Below are 15646 nucleotides of genomic sequence, written 5' to 3' on the forward strand. Positions count from 1 at the left end.
GTAAGTGGGAACCACTACTGTTTTGAAGTTTGCAGTCACTAGTTGTCTTAGTTAGCTTAGTTATTGCTCATCATTAAGCAGCTTGTCTTTAGGAAGATAATAGCATTGCCTTCATTTCTTTATCACAGGATCCAGGTTTCACATTCTGGGTCTCCTGGCCTGCCCCAGCTCCACACTGTTATCTGTGCCTGCGGAAACAGGGTGGAGCCCGAGAGAGACAAAGGACACATGCAGCGTCCTAGCTCATGACCTTGGGCTAATCTTTTCCCTCTGTGGGTCTCGGTTTCCTCGTTACAGGTTGTCTGATTACAAGCGCTTTGCACACACAGCACTACCCATGAGATTCCATCTCAGGTCTGCTGTGCCCCAAACCTGCCCTGTTCCTTGGAACCAGTCTGTCACCGAAAATAAATGGAGGCATAAGGTCACAGTGTGAGGGGCTTTTATGGGGAGGCTTGAACGCCAGGCAAGGAAGTCAGACTTCGTTTGAGCTAGCTCATTTCATTTTTTAAAAAAATTCATTTATTTTATTTTATTTATTTTTGGCTGCGTTGGGTCTTCTTTGCTGTGCGCGGGCTTTTACTAGTTGCAGCGAGCGGGGGCTACTCATCGTTGCAGTGCGCGGGCTTCTCATTGCAGTGGCTTCTCTTGTTGCAGGGCACGGGCTCTAGGCGTGTGGGCTTCAGTAGTTGTGGCACGTGGGCTCAGTAGTTGTGGCACACGGGCTTTAGTTGCTCCACGGCATGTGAGATCTTCCCAGACCAGGGCTAGAACCCGTGCCCCCTGCATTGGCAAGCAGATTCTTAACCACTGTGCCACCAGGGAAGTCCCTGAGGTAGGTTATTTCCAGGCAGTGGTAGAGGGTCAGAAGATAGCTCCTTTTTTTTTTTTTTTTTTGTGGTAAGCGGGCCTCTCACTGTTGTGGCCTCTCCCGTTGTGGGGCACAGGCTCCAGACATGCAGGCTCAGCGGCCATGGCTCACCAGCCCAGCCACTCCACGGCATGTGGGATCTTCCCGGACCGGGGCACGAACCCGCACCCCCCGCATCAGCAGGCAGACTCTCAACCACTGCGCCACCAGGGAAGCCCGATAGCTCCTTCTCTGAAAGGACATCTTCCTGCTTCTTCTCACTGTGTAGGCATGAGAAGGGGCCTCATTGGCTGGAAACTCTGAGTCATGGTGACCTCACAAAGACCACGACACTGCCTGGAGTTGGGGGGAGCCTAGGTAAGCTTCAGTGTGGCCCTGGGAAAGTCCCAGGGGTGGAGGCAGCCTCCACAAGGCAGTTACCACCTTGACACCCCCTCCCTGGGTAAAAGTCTTCCCGCTCTGGCTGTAATTCCACAGTTAGAACTTCATATCTTTGACTAACGGCTGAATTTCTGTTACCATGTGGATGCCCCAGGTGGAGGTAACACATTGAACTTTTACATCAGCACTTAAGTCTCGTGGACAAAGAGTTTAGGCTATCAAGTTCTGAGAATGCGGTGGATGGGAGTCTGGGGGAGGAGAGGGAGAGTCAGAAGACTCAGGAGGGACTACCACAGCCTGGGGGGAAGAGGAGGCTGAGAAGCTAAAAGCCAGACTTGAGCCTTTTCTCACGGCCCCCACCCAGCCATCACCCAGGGGGAGGAAGGGACGGTGAGGATGGACGTTTATGTGGGGAACTGCTGGGGGCCAGACGCTACGATCATCCCTATGTGCATTATCGCATTTTATTCCCTACCTTACCTTGTGGATTGAGTATTAATATAGACATGCAGTGTGGTGAGGCTAACCTTCCCAGGTTCATACCGTTGGTGAGAGACAGAGCAGGTTTCAAATTCAAGTCCAGCTGACTCCAAAGCCCTGGATTTGTGCATTATAACTGGGCATCAGGAGAGGCGCGTTGTTTTCACTGGACTTTTCCTCTAGGGTAGAGGCCTAAGAGTGGCAGAGGGAATGGGGGAAACGGGAAGACGCGGCTTCGCTGAGTGATTCGTACCTTGGGAATCTCTGGGATCTTGTAGGGAAAACTGTGAGCTAAGAATACCTGGGTTGGAATCCTTCCTCTGCCACTTTCTGGAGACTTTGCAAAAATCTATTTATGTCCCTGATCAGTCTGAATTAACACGCCAGTAAATGAGGTTAATGATACCTGTCTTGAAGAGTTGTCAATCATCCATTTATCCCCTTATTCCGTTAAAGTGTTCTGAACCTTCTCTGTGTGCTAGGCACTATGCCATGTCCTGGGGAAACAGGGGTAATAGACACTCACCAAGCTCATTTTCTAAAGTGGAGACATACAAGTAAACAGAGCAATCCTCTGGTACAGAGTGATCACATGACGTGGGCACCTTACCCACATTTGAGGGTCCCAGGAAGACTTCCAGGAGGAAAAACACCTAAGCTGGCGTCTGGAAAGTGACTAGATGTTAACCAGGGAAAGTGATGGAGGTTTAGGTGAGTAGTCTTGGGGAAGTTTACAAGAAGAGGAAAGAGTATTTGCAAAGGCCCCATTTGAAGCACTAGGAGAAGTTGGAAGTGGCTCAAGCATAGGGCTGGGGAAGGGGATGGATGTAGCTGGAGAGATGCAGGGGCAAGGCCTGTGGGCTGAGGGTCCTGGCAAAAGAAACAGACATCAGACTGAAGATTAGAGGGTCTCCCCTTGTGGCCTGTCCACCAGCTATGTGATGATCACTTTGGGGAGGGTTGGAGGGGGAGAGCTTGATAAAAGGCCCCCTCAGAGCCTCCTCAGGGCTGCAAAGTGGAATTTCTAAGAGTGAGGCCTGGAAATCTGTCTTTTAGGACATATAATATAACCCACACGCCACAGTCTAAAAAGCCATAAGAAGTCACAGAGAGGTTCTAAGAGGGGATTGGCATGGTTGAATTTGCATGCATTTTTCCTTCATCTAAGAGTATCTTTTTTTTGGTAGGGGGCACCACACTGTGCGGCATATGTGGGATCTTAGTTCCCTGACCAGGGATTGAACCCATGCCCCCTGCAGTGGAAGCATGGAGTCCTAAACACTGGACCACCAGGGAAGTCCCTTCTAAGAGTTTCTTTATTTTTCCTTCACCCCTGAAGAATAACTTTGCCAGTTATAGAATTTGTGGTTGACAGTTCTTTTTTTTTGGCACTTAAAAAATGTGTACCACTTCTTTCTGGCCTCCATGGCTTCAGATGAGAAAATTGCTGTGATTTGAATTGGTGTTCTCCATAGGTAATTCTCTCTGGTTGCTTTTAAGATTTTTTTTTTCATTGCCTTTAGTTTTCAGAAGTTTACTCATGATGTATTTTGGTATGGATTTCTTTTTTTTCTTTTAATTAAATTAATTAATTAATTTTATTTATGGCTGTGTTGGGTCTTCGTTGCTACACACGGTCTTTCTTTAGTTGTGGTGAGTGCGGGCTATGCTTCGTTGTGGTGCGTGGGCTTCTCATTGTCGTGGCTTCTTTTGTTGCAGAGCATGGGCTCTAGGTGTGTGGGCTTCAGTAGTTGTGGCACACGGGCTCAGTAGTTGTGGCTCGCGGCCTTAGTTGCTCCGTGGCATGTGGGATCTTCCTGGAACAGGGCTCGAACCCGTGTCCCCTGCATTGGCAGGTGGATTCTTAACCGCTGCACCACCAGTGAAGGCCTGTTTGCCCGTTTTTAAATTGGGTTGTTTGTCTTTTTGTTGTTAATTTGTAAGAGTTCTTTATATGTTCTAGATATTTGACTCTAATCAGATACATGATTTACAAATATTTTCTCACATCCTGTAAGTTGTGTTTTCACTTCCTAATATATCTTTTGATGCACAAGTTTTTAATTTTGCTGATGTTCTGTTTACCTATTTTTTCTTCTGTTTCTTATGCTATTGGTGTCATATCTAAGAAATCATTGCCAAATTCAAGGTCATGAAGATTTATGCCTATGTTTTTGCCTATGTATTTATGCCTCTTATATTTAGGTCTTTAATCCATTTTGAGTTAACTTTTGTATCTAGTGTGAAAAGGGTCCAATTTATTCTTTTAGATATTGATTTCCAGTTGTCCCACCACCATTTGTTGAAGAGACTATTCTTTCCCCACTGAAGGGAGTTGGCATCCTTGTCAAAAATCAATTGACCATAGATGCATGGATTTATTTCTGGACTCTCAGTTCTATTCCATTGGCCTATATGTCTATCCTTTTGCCAGTACCACACTATTGAATGTAATTTTAAAGGAAGATCTTTGTGGCTTAATTTGGAAAATGGTTTATTGGGAGCTGCCCTTACACACAGAGACCCTTGTTGAGAGGGCAATTCGAAGACAGAGCCCCAAAGCAATGGGAGCTGTACTTGGGTTTAGCGGTTGTGATGGAGATATGGGGAGATATTTGGGAGATTTTCTGGAGCCAGAATTAGCAGAACTTGGCCCAATTTGGATTCAGCAAGTGAAGAAGAGAGTAGTCAAGGATAATATTTTTTCTGGTTTGGGTAATGGTGCCAGTTTCTTGCAACGTAGGAGAATAAGAGGGTCTGATATGGAGGAAAGCTGGCATGTTCTGTTTCGGATTCTCTAGGTCTGAGGGACCTCAGTGTCATGTGTGTGTGCACACATACTCACATGAGCGCCTAACACATTCCCGGCCTATACGACTGATAAACATGTTCTCAAAGAGGAACTGGAAGACCCACTGATAGTTCCTCCTCCGGAGAGCTCCAGAAACCCCTGTTAAAGGCCTGGAAAGGTTCACAGAAGTGGAGGAGAGAGGATGGGAATCGGTCCATGGTTCTGTCGGTCTCTGACTGGACTAGGTGTTTTATGGCCTCCCTCTACTCTCCTTATTTGGGGCCCCAGAGCCTGGGGGCAAAGGCCAATAGGTAGCTGTGCAGTGACCTCCTTTAGCTCTCTTGGGTCCCACCCAAGCCCCTCAGCAACCATCACTCTTCCCAGTGTACAACTTCCCTTTGGTGGAGGGTAAGATGTGGGCTACCCCCCACTGTCAGGCAGCTCTGAAGCCTTGCCTGTCTGCTGCAGGGTGGAGGAGGAAGACTGAGGGAACAGGAGAAAGTGGGGGAGATCGCTCTTTTCTCATGGATGAAGGAGGGTCAGCCAGAGCTGGGACATGTGCCTTTCTGCCCAGTGACCAGTATCATGCATCTGCTGGGTCAGAGGGGTAGAAATTATTCTCTTTCACAGGCTAAACCGGTGAGGCCTTACAAAACCCTGCTGACTGCCTCATAGGCTGTACCTGACTCATATTTTTTTCCAGGTTGAAAATGCCTCCCTTTGTTAACTATAGCCTGTGTGTGTGTGTGTGTGTGTGTGTGTGTGTGTGTGTGTGTTTCACAAGAGGAGAATTCGGGTGGGGTGATCCAGGGTCTTTTGGAGCCTGAGGCTTTTTATAATTTGGAGGCTCCTCTTTAAGTAGAAGAAGACAAAATGTGAACACAAACTTAAGGACAGTCCCTTTGGAAAAGAACTATACGAGAAAGGAGGCTTGATATTTTCAATTTCATTAGCTTCAGGTTAAAATCACCTCTGGTGCTGATGGTAGGTGAACGCTTCCTTCCTCTGAGGCAGATTGCAAGGCTCTGCTTGAACTGCGTGCTTGGGGGTGACGGCAGGTCCTGCTGGGCTCTGAGCACCTTACTGTTCTCTGCCCACAGTGCCTCGCAGAGAGTAGCAGAACAAGTACTTACATTTAGAGAAGACCTTCAGTGGGCCACGTGGGCTGCGTGCCAGACACTGAGACTTCAACTACTCTTGGGTGGCAGGTTTTATGCTCCCCATATTAGAGATGAGCAGGGTGAGAGCCAGAGCAGGAGTGTCTCTTTCCCAGATTTACTAACACTACTGAGAGGATGAGCTGAGATTTGAACCCAGGACTACATGACTCCAGATCTATGTGTTTCCAAAGCCAAGCCATAAACATGCACAGCAAAATTTATGGGATGAGTAAATGACTTAGTGAATGAGTTAGTGCATAAATGAATAATAAATGAATACGTGTTGAAATGAACTAGTGACAGAATGGATGAATGAAGAGATAAAAAGATGAAATAACAAGCTCACTTATTGAAAATTTACTGTGTGCCAGGTGCTGTGCTAGATTCTTAGGGATCTTCTTGTCTAGTGAGGAAACCAGATATTGTGTGCCAAGAAAGGGGAAGTGGATAAGATGCCCTGGGAACTTATAAGTGGACCTCACCTGTCTGGGGGACCTGGAAGGCTCATAACATATAAGCTGAAATCTGAAGGGGTGAAACTGTGGGTGTTAGTCAGGGAATGCAGCTGGAGAAGGGGGTGCCCAACCTATGGAGGGCCAGAATTAACCTGGGAGCTTGGCTCTTTGGAGAAACTCAAAGGAGTTGAGGGATGTTGGAATGAAGGGGTGGGGTATAGAGGGAGTATGGAGGGGCAAGAAAGGAGAAAAGGGAGTTGGGGCCAGACACAGAAGGGCCTTTGAGGTCCTGCTAAGGATTGGGGATGCTGTCCTGAAGACAACGGGAAGCCACTGAGGGTAGGAAGTCAGGTGGCATAAAGAGGTGGTCTTGGCTGCCCTGAGGGCCAGTGGGGTGGGTCATCTTCCTCCCTTTGACCTCCACTTCCTTAAGTATATAATGCAGTAGTCATACCTAACTTCTGGGACTGTGTGTGTGTGCAGGGAGATTTTGTTAGCAGATGTGCATGCCTGGCCTTTAGACTTTGCTCAGTACATGTTGGAAAAGCCACTCTTGCCTGACTTGCTCTCCTTCTGCATCTCCTCCCAGGGACCAACTCCTGCTTAAGAACACCATGCACGCAGGTGAGCTGTCCCTACAATTCCCGTAGGAAGGGTGGCCCAGGTATGGGGGTAGGATAGAGTGGGAGGATTGGGGAGTTCACCCAGCAGTCAGATTGCTGGGCTGAGACAGGCTCTGTTTTGGTTGATTGCTCAGGTGCCTGCCACACCCAGAGCAAACTGCTAAGGGCCGTGGGCAGCTCTGTCAAGGCTGCTTTGGGAATCTAGAACCACAGTCATTCACAGAATAGTTCTAGAAACTTAGGGGTTGGCTGGAAGTAGGGTAAGTAAGGAGGCTCCCCCTTCCCTTTTTCTGCCTTAAGGGGGATCCTCATTGGTCTAGTATTTGTGGACTTCTTACTGTGGACCTGGCATTGTGTTAGGTGCTGGGGATGCCCCTGGCACTAAGATGTGCATAGTTCTCTCCAGTGGGGAGCTCATCTCTAGCAGGGGCTGGACCACTAAACAAGTCATTGGAATAAAGTGCCATGAATCATTTGCTCAGAAGAGTGGGATCGGCAAGGATAGTAGGAGGAGGTTCCAGGACAAGGCAATTGCATGTAAGGGCCGTGAGCTGCAAGGGAGCAGGGTGTGGTCAAAGAAGGGAACACAGGGGATGGGGCTGGAGCTGAGAGAGCCAGGGGAGAGCCGTGCAGGACAGGACTGGACAGGTGGGCTGGACGTGGTCATGAAGAACCTCGTAAGTCACCCCAGGGACTTCATGCTAAGGATGGTGGGGAGCCATGGAAGGGTTTCAACAGGTGAGGCTCAATTTGCCTTTCTCTCTCTCAGGAGCTCAACAGTAGGCTATTGGACAGAAGGGAGCAGTGGCATTGAGAGAACTCCAGACCAGGCATGGCCATGAATCCAGGGGCTAGTCTGGTCCTCCGTGAAGACACAAAGATGATACCCACTCTCAACTCCACTGAGGCCCCTGGTTTAGGCTCTGACACCATCTCTGGGCCCAACCTAGATACAGACCTTGTTCCTGTCTTGAATCCACCCCTGGGTCCTGGCTTGGTTCTTGTTCCAGACCTTAATCCAACTCTGAGTCCTGTCTCAGAGGAGGCCCCTGGCCTGGCATCTGATAACACCCCCAGACCTGATGACAGCAGGGCCGCAGCTCCAGCCTCCCTCCAGATCACCACTGCCCACTCTGGTGAAGCTTTGGGTTTGGATTCCAATCACATCTCGACAGCTGACTCACAGAGGGCCCTAAGTCCAGCCTCAAACCTCGTTCTGAGCCCTGGCTCTACGGAAGCCCAGGGTCTGAGTTTGGGGAACCACTCTGGGCCAGATTCTGAGGAGGCCTTCAGCTCCCTCCCAAGCAAGAGTTTTGTTTTGGGTCAGAGTAACTCCAATCCTTCCAGGCCTGAATCAAACCCATTTAAAAGGTCTTATTCAAAAGAAACCCTTGTTCTGGGCCAAAGCACCTCCAGGCCAGGCTCAAAAACTCTCCTTATTCCAGCCCCAAACTCTTCTCTGGATCCTGATTCCAATAAGCTGCTCAGTGTGGGCTCAGGAAACATCTCCAAGCTGGACCTGAATGCAGCTCCAAGTTCTCCTGGGTCCCTAATGCCAGACATGAACGAGACCATCACTTTGGTTTCACATAACATCTCTGGATCTGTTTCAAAAAGAACCTTTGGTGCAGCCTGGAACACGAGTTCCAAGGGAACCATCAACATGGCTTCAAATGACAATCCCAAGTCTGATTTGAACATGACCATCACTCGGGCCTCATGCTTGACCCGGTTTCCTGGTCCCAGCGGGGCTATCAGCCTGCACTCCAGCACCCGGGGACCCAACTCCACCCCTTCTCCACCCTCATGCATGACCCCGATCCTGGACTCCAATGAGACTCTGAGCCTGGTCTCCAGCCTCATCTCCAGTGACACCTCCAGCCTGACACTGAGCAGCCAGCAGGACTGTTCCGAGGACAAGGGCATCCACACAGCGCCCATAGAGGGGAATCCGGGGAGCTGGAGCAAGATGACTAGTGTCGAGGTGGGCCAGTTCCCACTGGGGTTCCCCACCAGTGACGCCATGAACAAGGACTCCACAGCCTTCCAGAGCATCCCTCAGGGTGAGTAAGGCCAGAGCGCCAGCCCCAGAGAGGACACTGACCTGGAAGAACCCTATTCAGACTTGTAGGGCAGGGAGGGGAGAGGAGAGGGGAAAGGAAGGGAAGAGTATGCAACGGATAACATGTAATATATTAACTATATGTGAGAAGGGGACAGCATGCAATGAATGACATGCAATATATTAATTATACATGAGAGATCTAGTGCTTGCTGTGTGATTTGGGACAAGTTACTTAATCTCTCTGAGTTTCAATTTTCTTAACTGTAATATAATATCTCCATATAATCATACTTTCATTCTGTCCAAATTACAAGTCAACTAACTAACTATACCTTCCTTTCCTTATTGAGAAATTTCAGGTCTGTCTTCTCAAGTCACAGTTTGAACAGTGGAGCAGGCAGGCTTGAGTTTTTGAGGTCCCCACCTAAGTGAAGCCTTGGGGTCCAATCTGGAACCTGTGGCTCACTTCTGATGTGCAAGCGTTCTGTAAAGGAATCCCCCACCAGTTTTTGATGTTGTGAAGATCTTCTCCCTATTATTTATATCTCCAAATATATTTTTTTTTTTTTTATGCGTTACGCGGGCCTCTCACTGCTGTGGCCTCTCCCGCTGCGGAGGACAGGCTCCGGACGCGCAGGCCCAGCGGCCACGGCTCACGGGCCCAGCCGCTCCGCGGCACGCGGGATCCTCCCAGACCGGGGCACGAACCCGCGCCCCCTGCATCGGCAGGCGGACTCTCAACCACTGCGCCACCAGGGAAGCCCTCCAAATATTTTTGTTTGTTCATGCACCAATACCGTATTGCAATTAAAAAAAATTTACCATGGGTTTCCCTGGTGGCGCAGTGGTTGAGAGTCTGCCTGCTGATGCAGGGGACACAGGTTTGTGCCCCGGTCTGGGAAGATCCCACGTGCCGCGGAGTGGCTGGGCCCGTGAGCCATGGCCGCTGAGTCTGTGTGTCTGGAGCCTGTGCTCCGCAACGGGAGAGGCCACAGCAGTGAGAGGCCCGTGTACTGCAAAAAAAAAAAAAAAATTTACCATGGCTTTGCAAGTATGCATTCATATCTGATAGGGTGAAAACCCCTCTTTAAAGTTCTCAAAACTATTCTGAGGACAACAGCATCCACACCATGCCCTGGAGGCTATTTGAACACCCCCATTCTTCTATATACATTTTAAAATGCATTTGTCTAGGTCCTCAAAAAATCTTTCTGGCATTTTTATTGGAATGTTATTAATCTATCCATCTATTGGAGTTTTACTTTACTTTTTTATTTTTTAAGCAAAAATTTTTTAAATTAATTTTTGACGGCGCTGGGTCTCTGTTGCTGCACGTGGGCTTTCTCTAGTTGTGGCGAGTGGGGGCTACTCTTCATTGCGGTCTGTGGGCTTCTCATTGCGGTGGCTTCTCTTGTTGCGGAGCACGGGCTCTAGGTGCACAGGCTCAGTAGTTGTGGCTCGCGGGCTCTAGAGCACAGGCTCAGTAGTTGTGGCGCATGGGCTTAGTTGCTCTGCGGCATGTGGGATCTTCCCGGACCAGGGCTCGAACCCGTGTCCCCTGCATTGGCAGGTGGATTCTTAACCACTGTGCTACCAGGGAAGTCCCAAGTTTTACTTTATATGGGATATATCCTTTACTAGAATTTAAAAAATTCTCCATAAAAGACTAGTGCATTTTTGGATAGGTTAATTCTTAGGTACTTTACAGTTCTTATTGCTACCATGAATCATGCCTTATTTTCTAATACAATTCTTATTTTGTACTGATGATGCTGATGATGTAGAGGAACTTTGTTTACACAAGTTGGTCTTTTTGTTTAAACAGCTTTATTGAGATAAAACTTACATATCATAAAAGTCACTCAAAGTGTACAATTTAATGGTTTTAAAATATACATAGAATTATGCAACCATCACCACCACAATCAATTTTAGAACATTTTCCAAAGTGGCTGAACTATTTTACATTCCCACCAGCAGTATATGACACTTGTTATTGCTTGTCTGTCTTTTTTTTTTTAACAAAAAGCTAGGAATCCTTTTGAATTTCTTAAAATCATTTTTATCTTTTATTTTTATACAATTTTAAATGTTACACTCCATTTACAGTTATTACAAACTATTGGCTATATTCCCCATGTTGCACAATACATCCTTGTAGCCTATTTTACACCCAATAGTTTATACCTCCCACTTGTCTGTCTTTTTGATTATAACCATCTTAGTGGGTGTGAAGTATCTCATTGTGGTTTTGATTTGCATTTCCCTGAAGGGTAGTAATATTGAACGACTTTTCATATGCTCTCAGCCACTTCTATATCTTATTTGGATAAATGTCAATTCAAATCCTTTGCCCACTTAAAAAATTGGGCATGTCTTTTTATTATTGAGTTGTAAGTGATCTTTATATATTCTAAATATAAGTTATATCCCTTATCCCCAGATAAGATACATACCTTATCAGATATATAATTTGCCAATATTTTTTAAACTATGGGTTGTCTTTTTGTTTTTTTCGTGGTGTCCTTTGAAACACAAAAGTTTTAAATTTCAATCATGTCCAGTTTATTTTTTCTTTCATTGTTTGTGCTTTTGGTGTCATATGTAAGAAATTATTACCTAATCCAAGATCATGAAAATTTATGCCTATGTTTTCTTCTAAGAGTTTTATAATTTTAGTTCTGAAATTCAGGTCTTTGATCCATTTTGAGTTAACTTTTGTATATGGTGTGAAATTAGGGTCCAACTTCATTCCTTTGCATGTGGAGTCCAGTTACTATTGTGATACAATTCACATATTATACAATTTACCCATTTAAAGTGAACAATTCAATGGCTTTTGGTATATTATTAATCTTTTAAAAATTGTAGTAAAATATATATAACATACATATGCCATTTTAAACATTTTTTAAAATAAATTTGTTTATTTTATTTTTGACTGTGCTGGGTGTTTGTTGCCGAGCGTGGGCTTTTCTCTAGTCGTGGCGAGCGGGAGCTACTCTTCGTTGCGGTGTGTGGGCGTCTCATTGCGGTGGCTTCTCTTGTTGTGGAGCACGGGCTCTAGGAGCGTGGGCTTCAGTAGTTGTGGCATGTGGGCTCTAGAGCACAGGCTCAGTAGTTGTGGCGCATGGGCTTTTTTGCTCCGTGGCATGTGAGATCTTCCCGGACCAGGGCTTGAACCTGTGTCCCCTGCATTGGCAGGCAGATTCTTAACCACCGTGCCACCAGGGAAGCCCTTAAACATTCAGTGGCATTAGTCGCACTCACAATATTGTGTAACCATTACCACTATCTATTTCCAAAACTTTTTCATCATCCCAAATAGAAGGTCTCACCATAGGCAATAACTCCCCATTCCTCTCTCCCCAGTCCCTCGTAAGCTCTAATCTACTTTCTGTCTCTATGAATTTGCCTACTCTAGGTAACTCATGAAATGGAATCATACATTTGTCCTTTTGTACCTGGTTTATTTCACTTAGCATAATGTTCATCCATGTTGTAACATGCATCAGTACTTCATTCCTTTTTATGGTTGGATAATATTCCAATGTATGTACCACATTTTATTTGTCCATGGACAAATATTTGGGTTGTTTCCACTTTTTGGCTCTTATGAATAATGCCGCTATACACATCAGCACACAAGTATCTGTTTGAACGCTTGCTTTCAATTCCTTTAGGTATATACCTAGGAGTGGAATTGCTGGATCATATGGTAATTCTATGTTTAGCTTTTTGAGGAACAGCCAAATTATTTCCCATATCAGCTGTACAATTTTGCATTCCCTCCAGAAATGTACAAGGATTCTAAAGTACAAGGGTTCCAATTTCTGCACTACTAATCTCTCCTTGCCAACACTTGTTATTTTCCATTTTTTAGAGAACATTTTTATAATAGCCATCTTAAAGAGTGTGAAGTAGTATTTTATTGTGATTTTAATTTGCATTTCCCTAATGACTGATGATGTTGAGCATTTTAACATGCTTATTTGCCATTTGTATATCTTTTTATGGAGAAATAATTATTCAATCCTTTACCCATTTTCAAATTTGGTTGTTTTTTGTTGTTGAGTTTTAGGAGCTCTTTACACATTCTGGATATTAATTCCTTATCAGATGTACAATTTGTAAATATTGGCACCCATTCTGTGAGTTGTCTTTTCATTCTTTTGACATTGTCCTTTGATGCATAAAAGTGTTTAATTTTGATGAGAACCAATTTGTCTACTTGTTTATTATCTGTTATTTTGGTGTTATGTTCAAGGAATTGTTGCCATATCCAATGTCATGAAGATTTCCCCCTATGTTCTCTTCTAAGAGTTTCATAGTTTTAGCTTTTAAGTTTAGTCTTTAAGTTAATTTTTGTATGTAGTATGAGGTAGGGGTCCAACTTCATTCTTTTGCATGTGGATATCCAGTTTTTCTAGCATCATGTGTTGAAAAGAGCATCCTTTTTCCACTGAATGGTCTTGAGACCTTTGTCAAAAATCAATTGACCATATATATGAGGCTTTATGTCTATTTTATTCCATTGGTCTTTATGTCTGTCCTATGCCAGTACCACACTGTTTTGATTTCTATAGATTTGTAGTAAGTTTGGAATCAGAAAATATGAGTCTACCAACTTTGTTCTTTTTCAAGATTGTTTTGGCTATTTAGGGTCAATTTTTCTTTTTTAATAGGAGCATTTTGTCCATTTGGATTTTTAAAAACAATGTATTTTCAAACTGTATTTGTCTTTTAAAAACTTTTTCAAGGTATATAACATATATCAGTAAAATACGTAAAGTGCACTACTAACCTTAAGTGTACAGCTTGATGAATATTTACATACCTATACACACTGGTAACTACCACCCAGATCAAGACACAGATCTTTTCCAGCATCCCAGAACCTTCCCTTGTGATCCTTTCCAATCAATACCCCTTCTTCTGGGGCAGGGTTTCTCAGTCTTGGCACTATTGACATTTTGTGTTAGATAGATCTTTGTTGTGTGAGTGTGGGTGCGTGGGGAGCTGTTCTATGCATTGTAAGATGCACCCCTGGTCTCTGCCCAGTAGATGCTATTAGTAACATCCCCCCTCACAAGTTGCCCTCAGCTAACAACAGCCATAGAGGGAACAATTCTGATTTGTATCACCATAGACTAGTTTTGCCTGTTTCTGAACTTCTTATCAATAGGATACTACAGTATATACTGTTTTGACTCTGGCTTCTTTAGCCCACCATGAGGTCATTTAGATTCATCCACATTGTTGCGTGTATCATAGTCGATTCTTTTGATTGTTTTGCAGTATTCCATCTTATGAACATACCACAATTTGTTTATCCATTCTTTGCTGATGGAGATTAGGATTTTTTCTACATTTTGGATATTATAAATAAAGTTACTTTGAACATTTTCGTGCATGTCTTTTGGTACACAGATACATTTATTTATCTAGAAGAGGAATTTCTGGGTCATAGCATAAGCATATGTTTAGCTTTAGTAGATATTGCCAATTTTTCAAAAGTGGTTGAATTAATTTACCGTCTCACCTGTGAGAGTTCCAACTACTCCATATCCTCACAAACGTTTGGTATTGTTAGTTTTCAAAATTTTAGCCATTCTGTTTGGTGTCTAATTATATTTTGGTGTGATTTTAATTTGCATTTTTTGATGACTACTGATGTTAAGCATCTTTTAATATGATTATTGTCAATTTGTATATCCTTTTTAAGAATATATTTATTTATTTTTGGCTGTGTTGGGTCTTAGTTGCTGCGCACAGGCTGTTTGTTGCAGCGTGCAGGCTTCTCTCTAGCTGTAGCACGTGGGCTCCTGAGTGTGCAGGCTCTCTAGTTGTGGCATACGGGCTCTCTAGTTGTGGTGCACAGGCTCTCTAGCTATGGCCTGCAGCCTCAGTAGTTATGGTGTTCAGGCTTAGTTGCCCTGCAGCATGTGGGATCTTTGTTCCCTGACCAGGGATCGAACCTGCGTCTGTTGCATTGGAAGGCAGATTCTTAACCCCTGGACCACCAGGGAAGTCTCTGTATATCCTTTTTTATGAAGTGCCTGTTCAAGTCTTTTGCTCATTTAAAAAATTTGGGTTGTCTTTTTCTTATAGATTTGTGGAAGTTCTTTATATTGATCTAATCCAGATATGTGTACCCAAAGGTTGTGAAAATAGTCTCATATTTTCCGCAAGAAGTCTTATTGTTTTTTTGTTCACATGAAATTTATAATGCATCATGTATTAATTTTGGAAAACAGTGTGAGAGAGGGACTTAAGGCTCATTTTCCCCCCATGTGGATATCTAATTGCTCCAGACCATTTATTGAAAAGACCTACTTTCTCCACTGAACTGCAGTGTCACCTTTGAGGTAAGTCAAGTGACTGTATATGCGTAGGTTTATTTCTGGACTCTTTCTGTCCCTTTGTTTGTCTATCCTTAACCATTGCTGTAGTTACTGTGTTTTAGAGTAAGTCTTGATATTTATTACTGTAAGTCCTCCGACTTTGTCCTTTCTCAAGATTGTCTATTCTAGGTGATTTACTTTTCCATACAGATTCTAAAAACAGCTTGTCTATTTCCATAAAATATAATAAAAATCTGTTAGATTTTCATTGGAATTTCATTGAATTTGTAAATCAATTTATGTAGCATTGTCTTCTTTATAAACTGTGTTTTCCAACCCATAGTCCATTTATATTTAATGTAATTATGGAGAGTTAAAAATTTTTTTTTTAATTTTAAACTGAAGTGTAGTTGATTTACAATTATGGGTAGCTTGATAGCTATCATCTTATGTTTGTATTCTTTGTTCTGCTTGCT

At 44.2% G+C, this 15646-nt stretch overlaps 1 protein-coding gene across 2 annotated transcripts in view; it reads left to right on the forward strand.

Moving 5' to 3' along the window:
* The first annotated feature begins 1190 nt into the window (after window positions 1-1190).
* Window positions 1191-15646, forward strand: part of MROH7 (maestro heat like repeat family member 7) — a 50204-nt gene continuing 35748 nt past the window's right edge. Inside the window, exon 1 of one of the 2 annotated variants that reach the window (XM_032649111.1) lies at window positions 1191-1412. Coding sequence is in view for 1 of the 2 variants with exons in the window: in XM_032649103.1 (XP_032504994.1) it covers window positions 7594-8824 (1231 nt within the window). In the remaining variant the exon portion in view is untranslated. Of the gene's footprint in view, window positions 1413-7593; window positions 8825-15646 lie in introns of those variants that run through there. The other variant, XM_032649103.1, reaches the window with a different exon arrangement.

Source organism: Phocoena sinus, chromosome 1, assembly GCF_008692025.1.
Source record: "Phocoena sinus isolate mPhoSin1 chromosome 1, mPhoSin1.pri, whole genome shotgun sequence".
Classification (NCBI taxonomy): Eukaryota; Metazoa; Chordata; class Mammalia; order Artiodactyla; family Phocoenidae; genus Phocoena; species Phocoena sinus.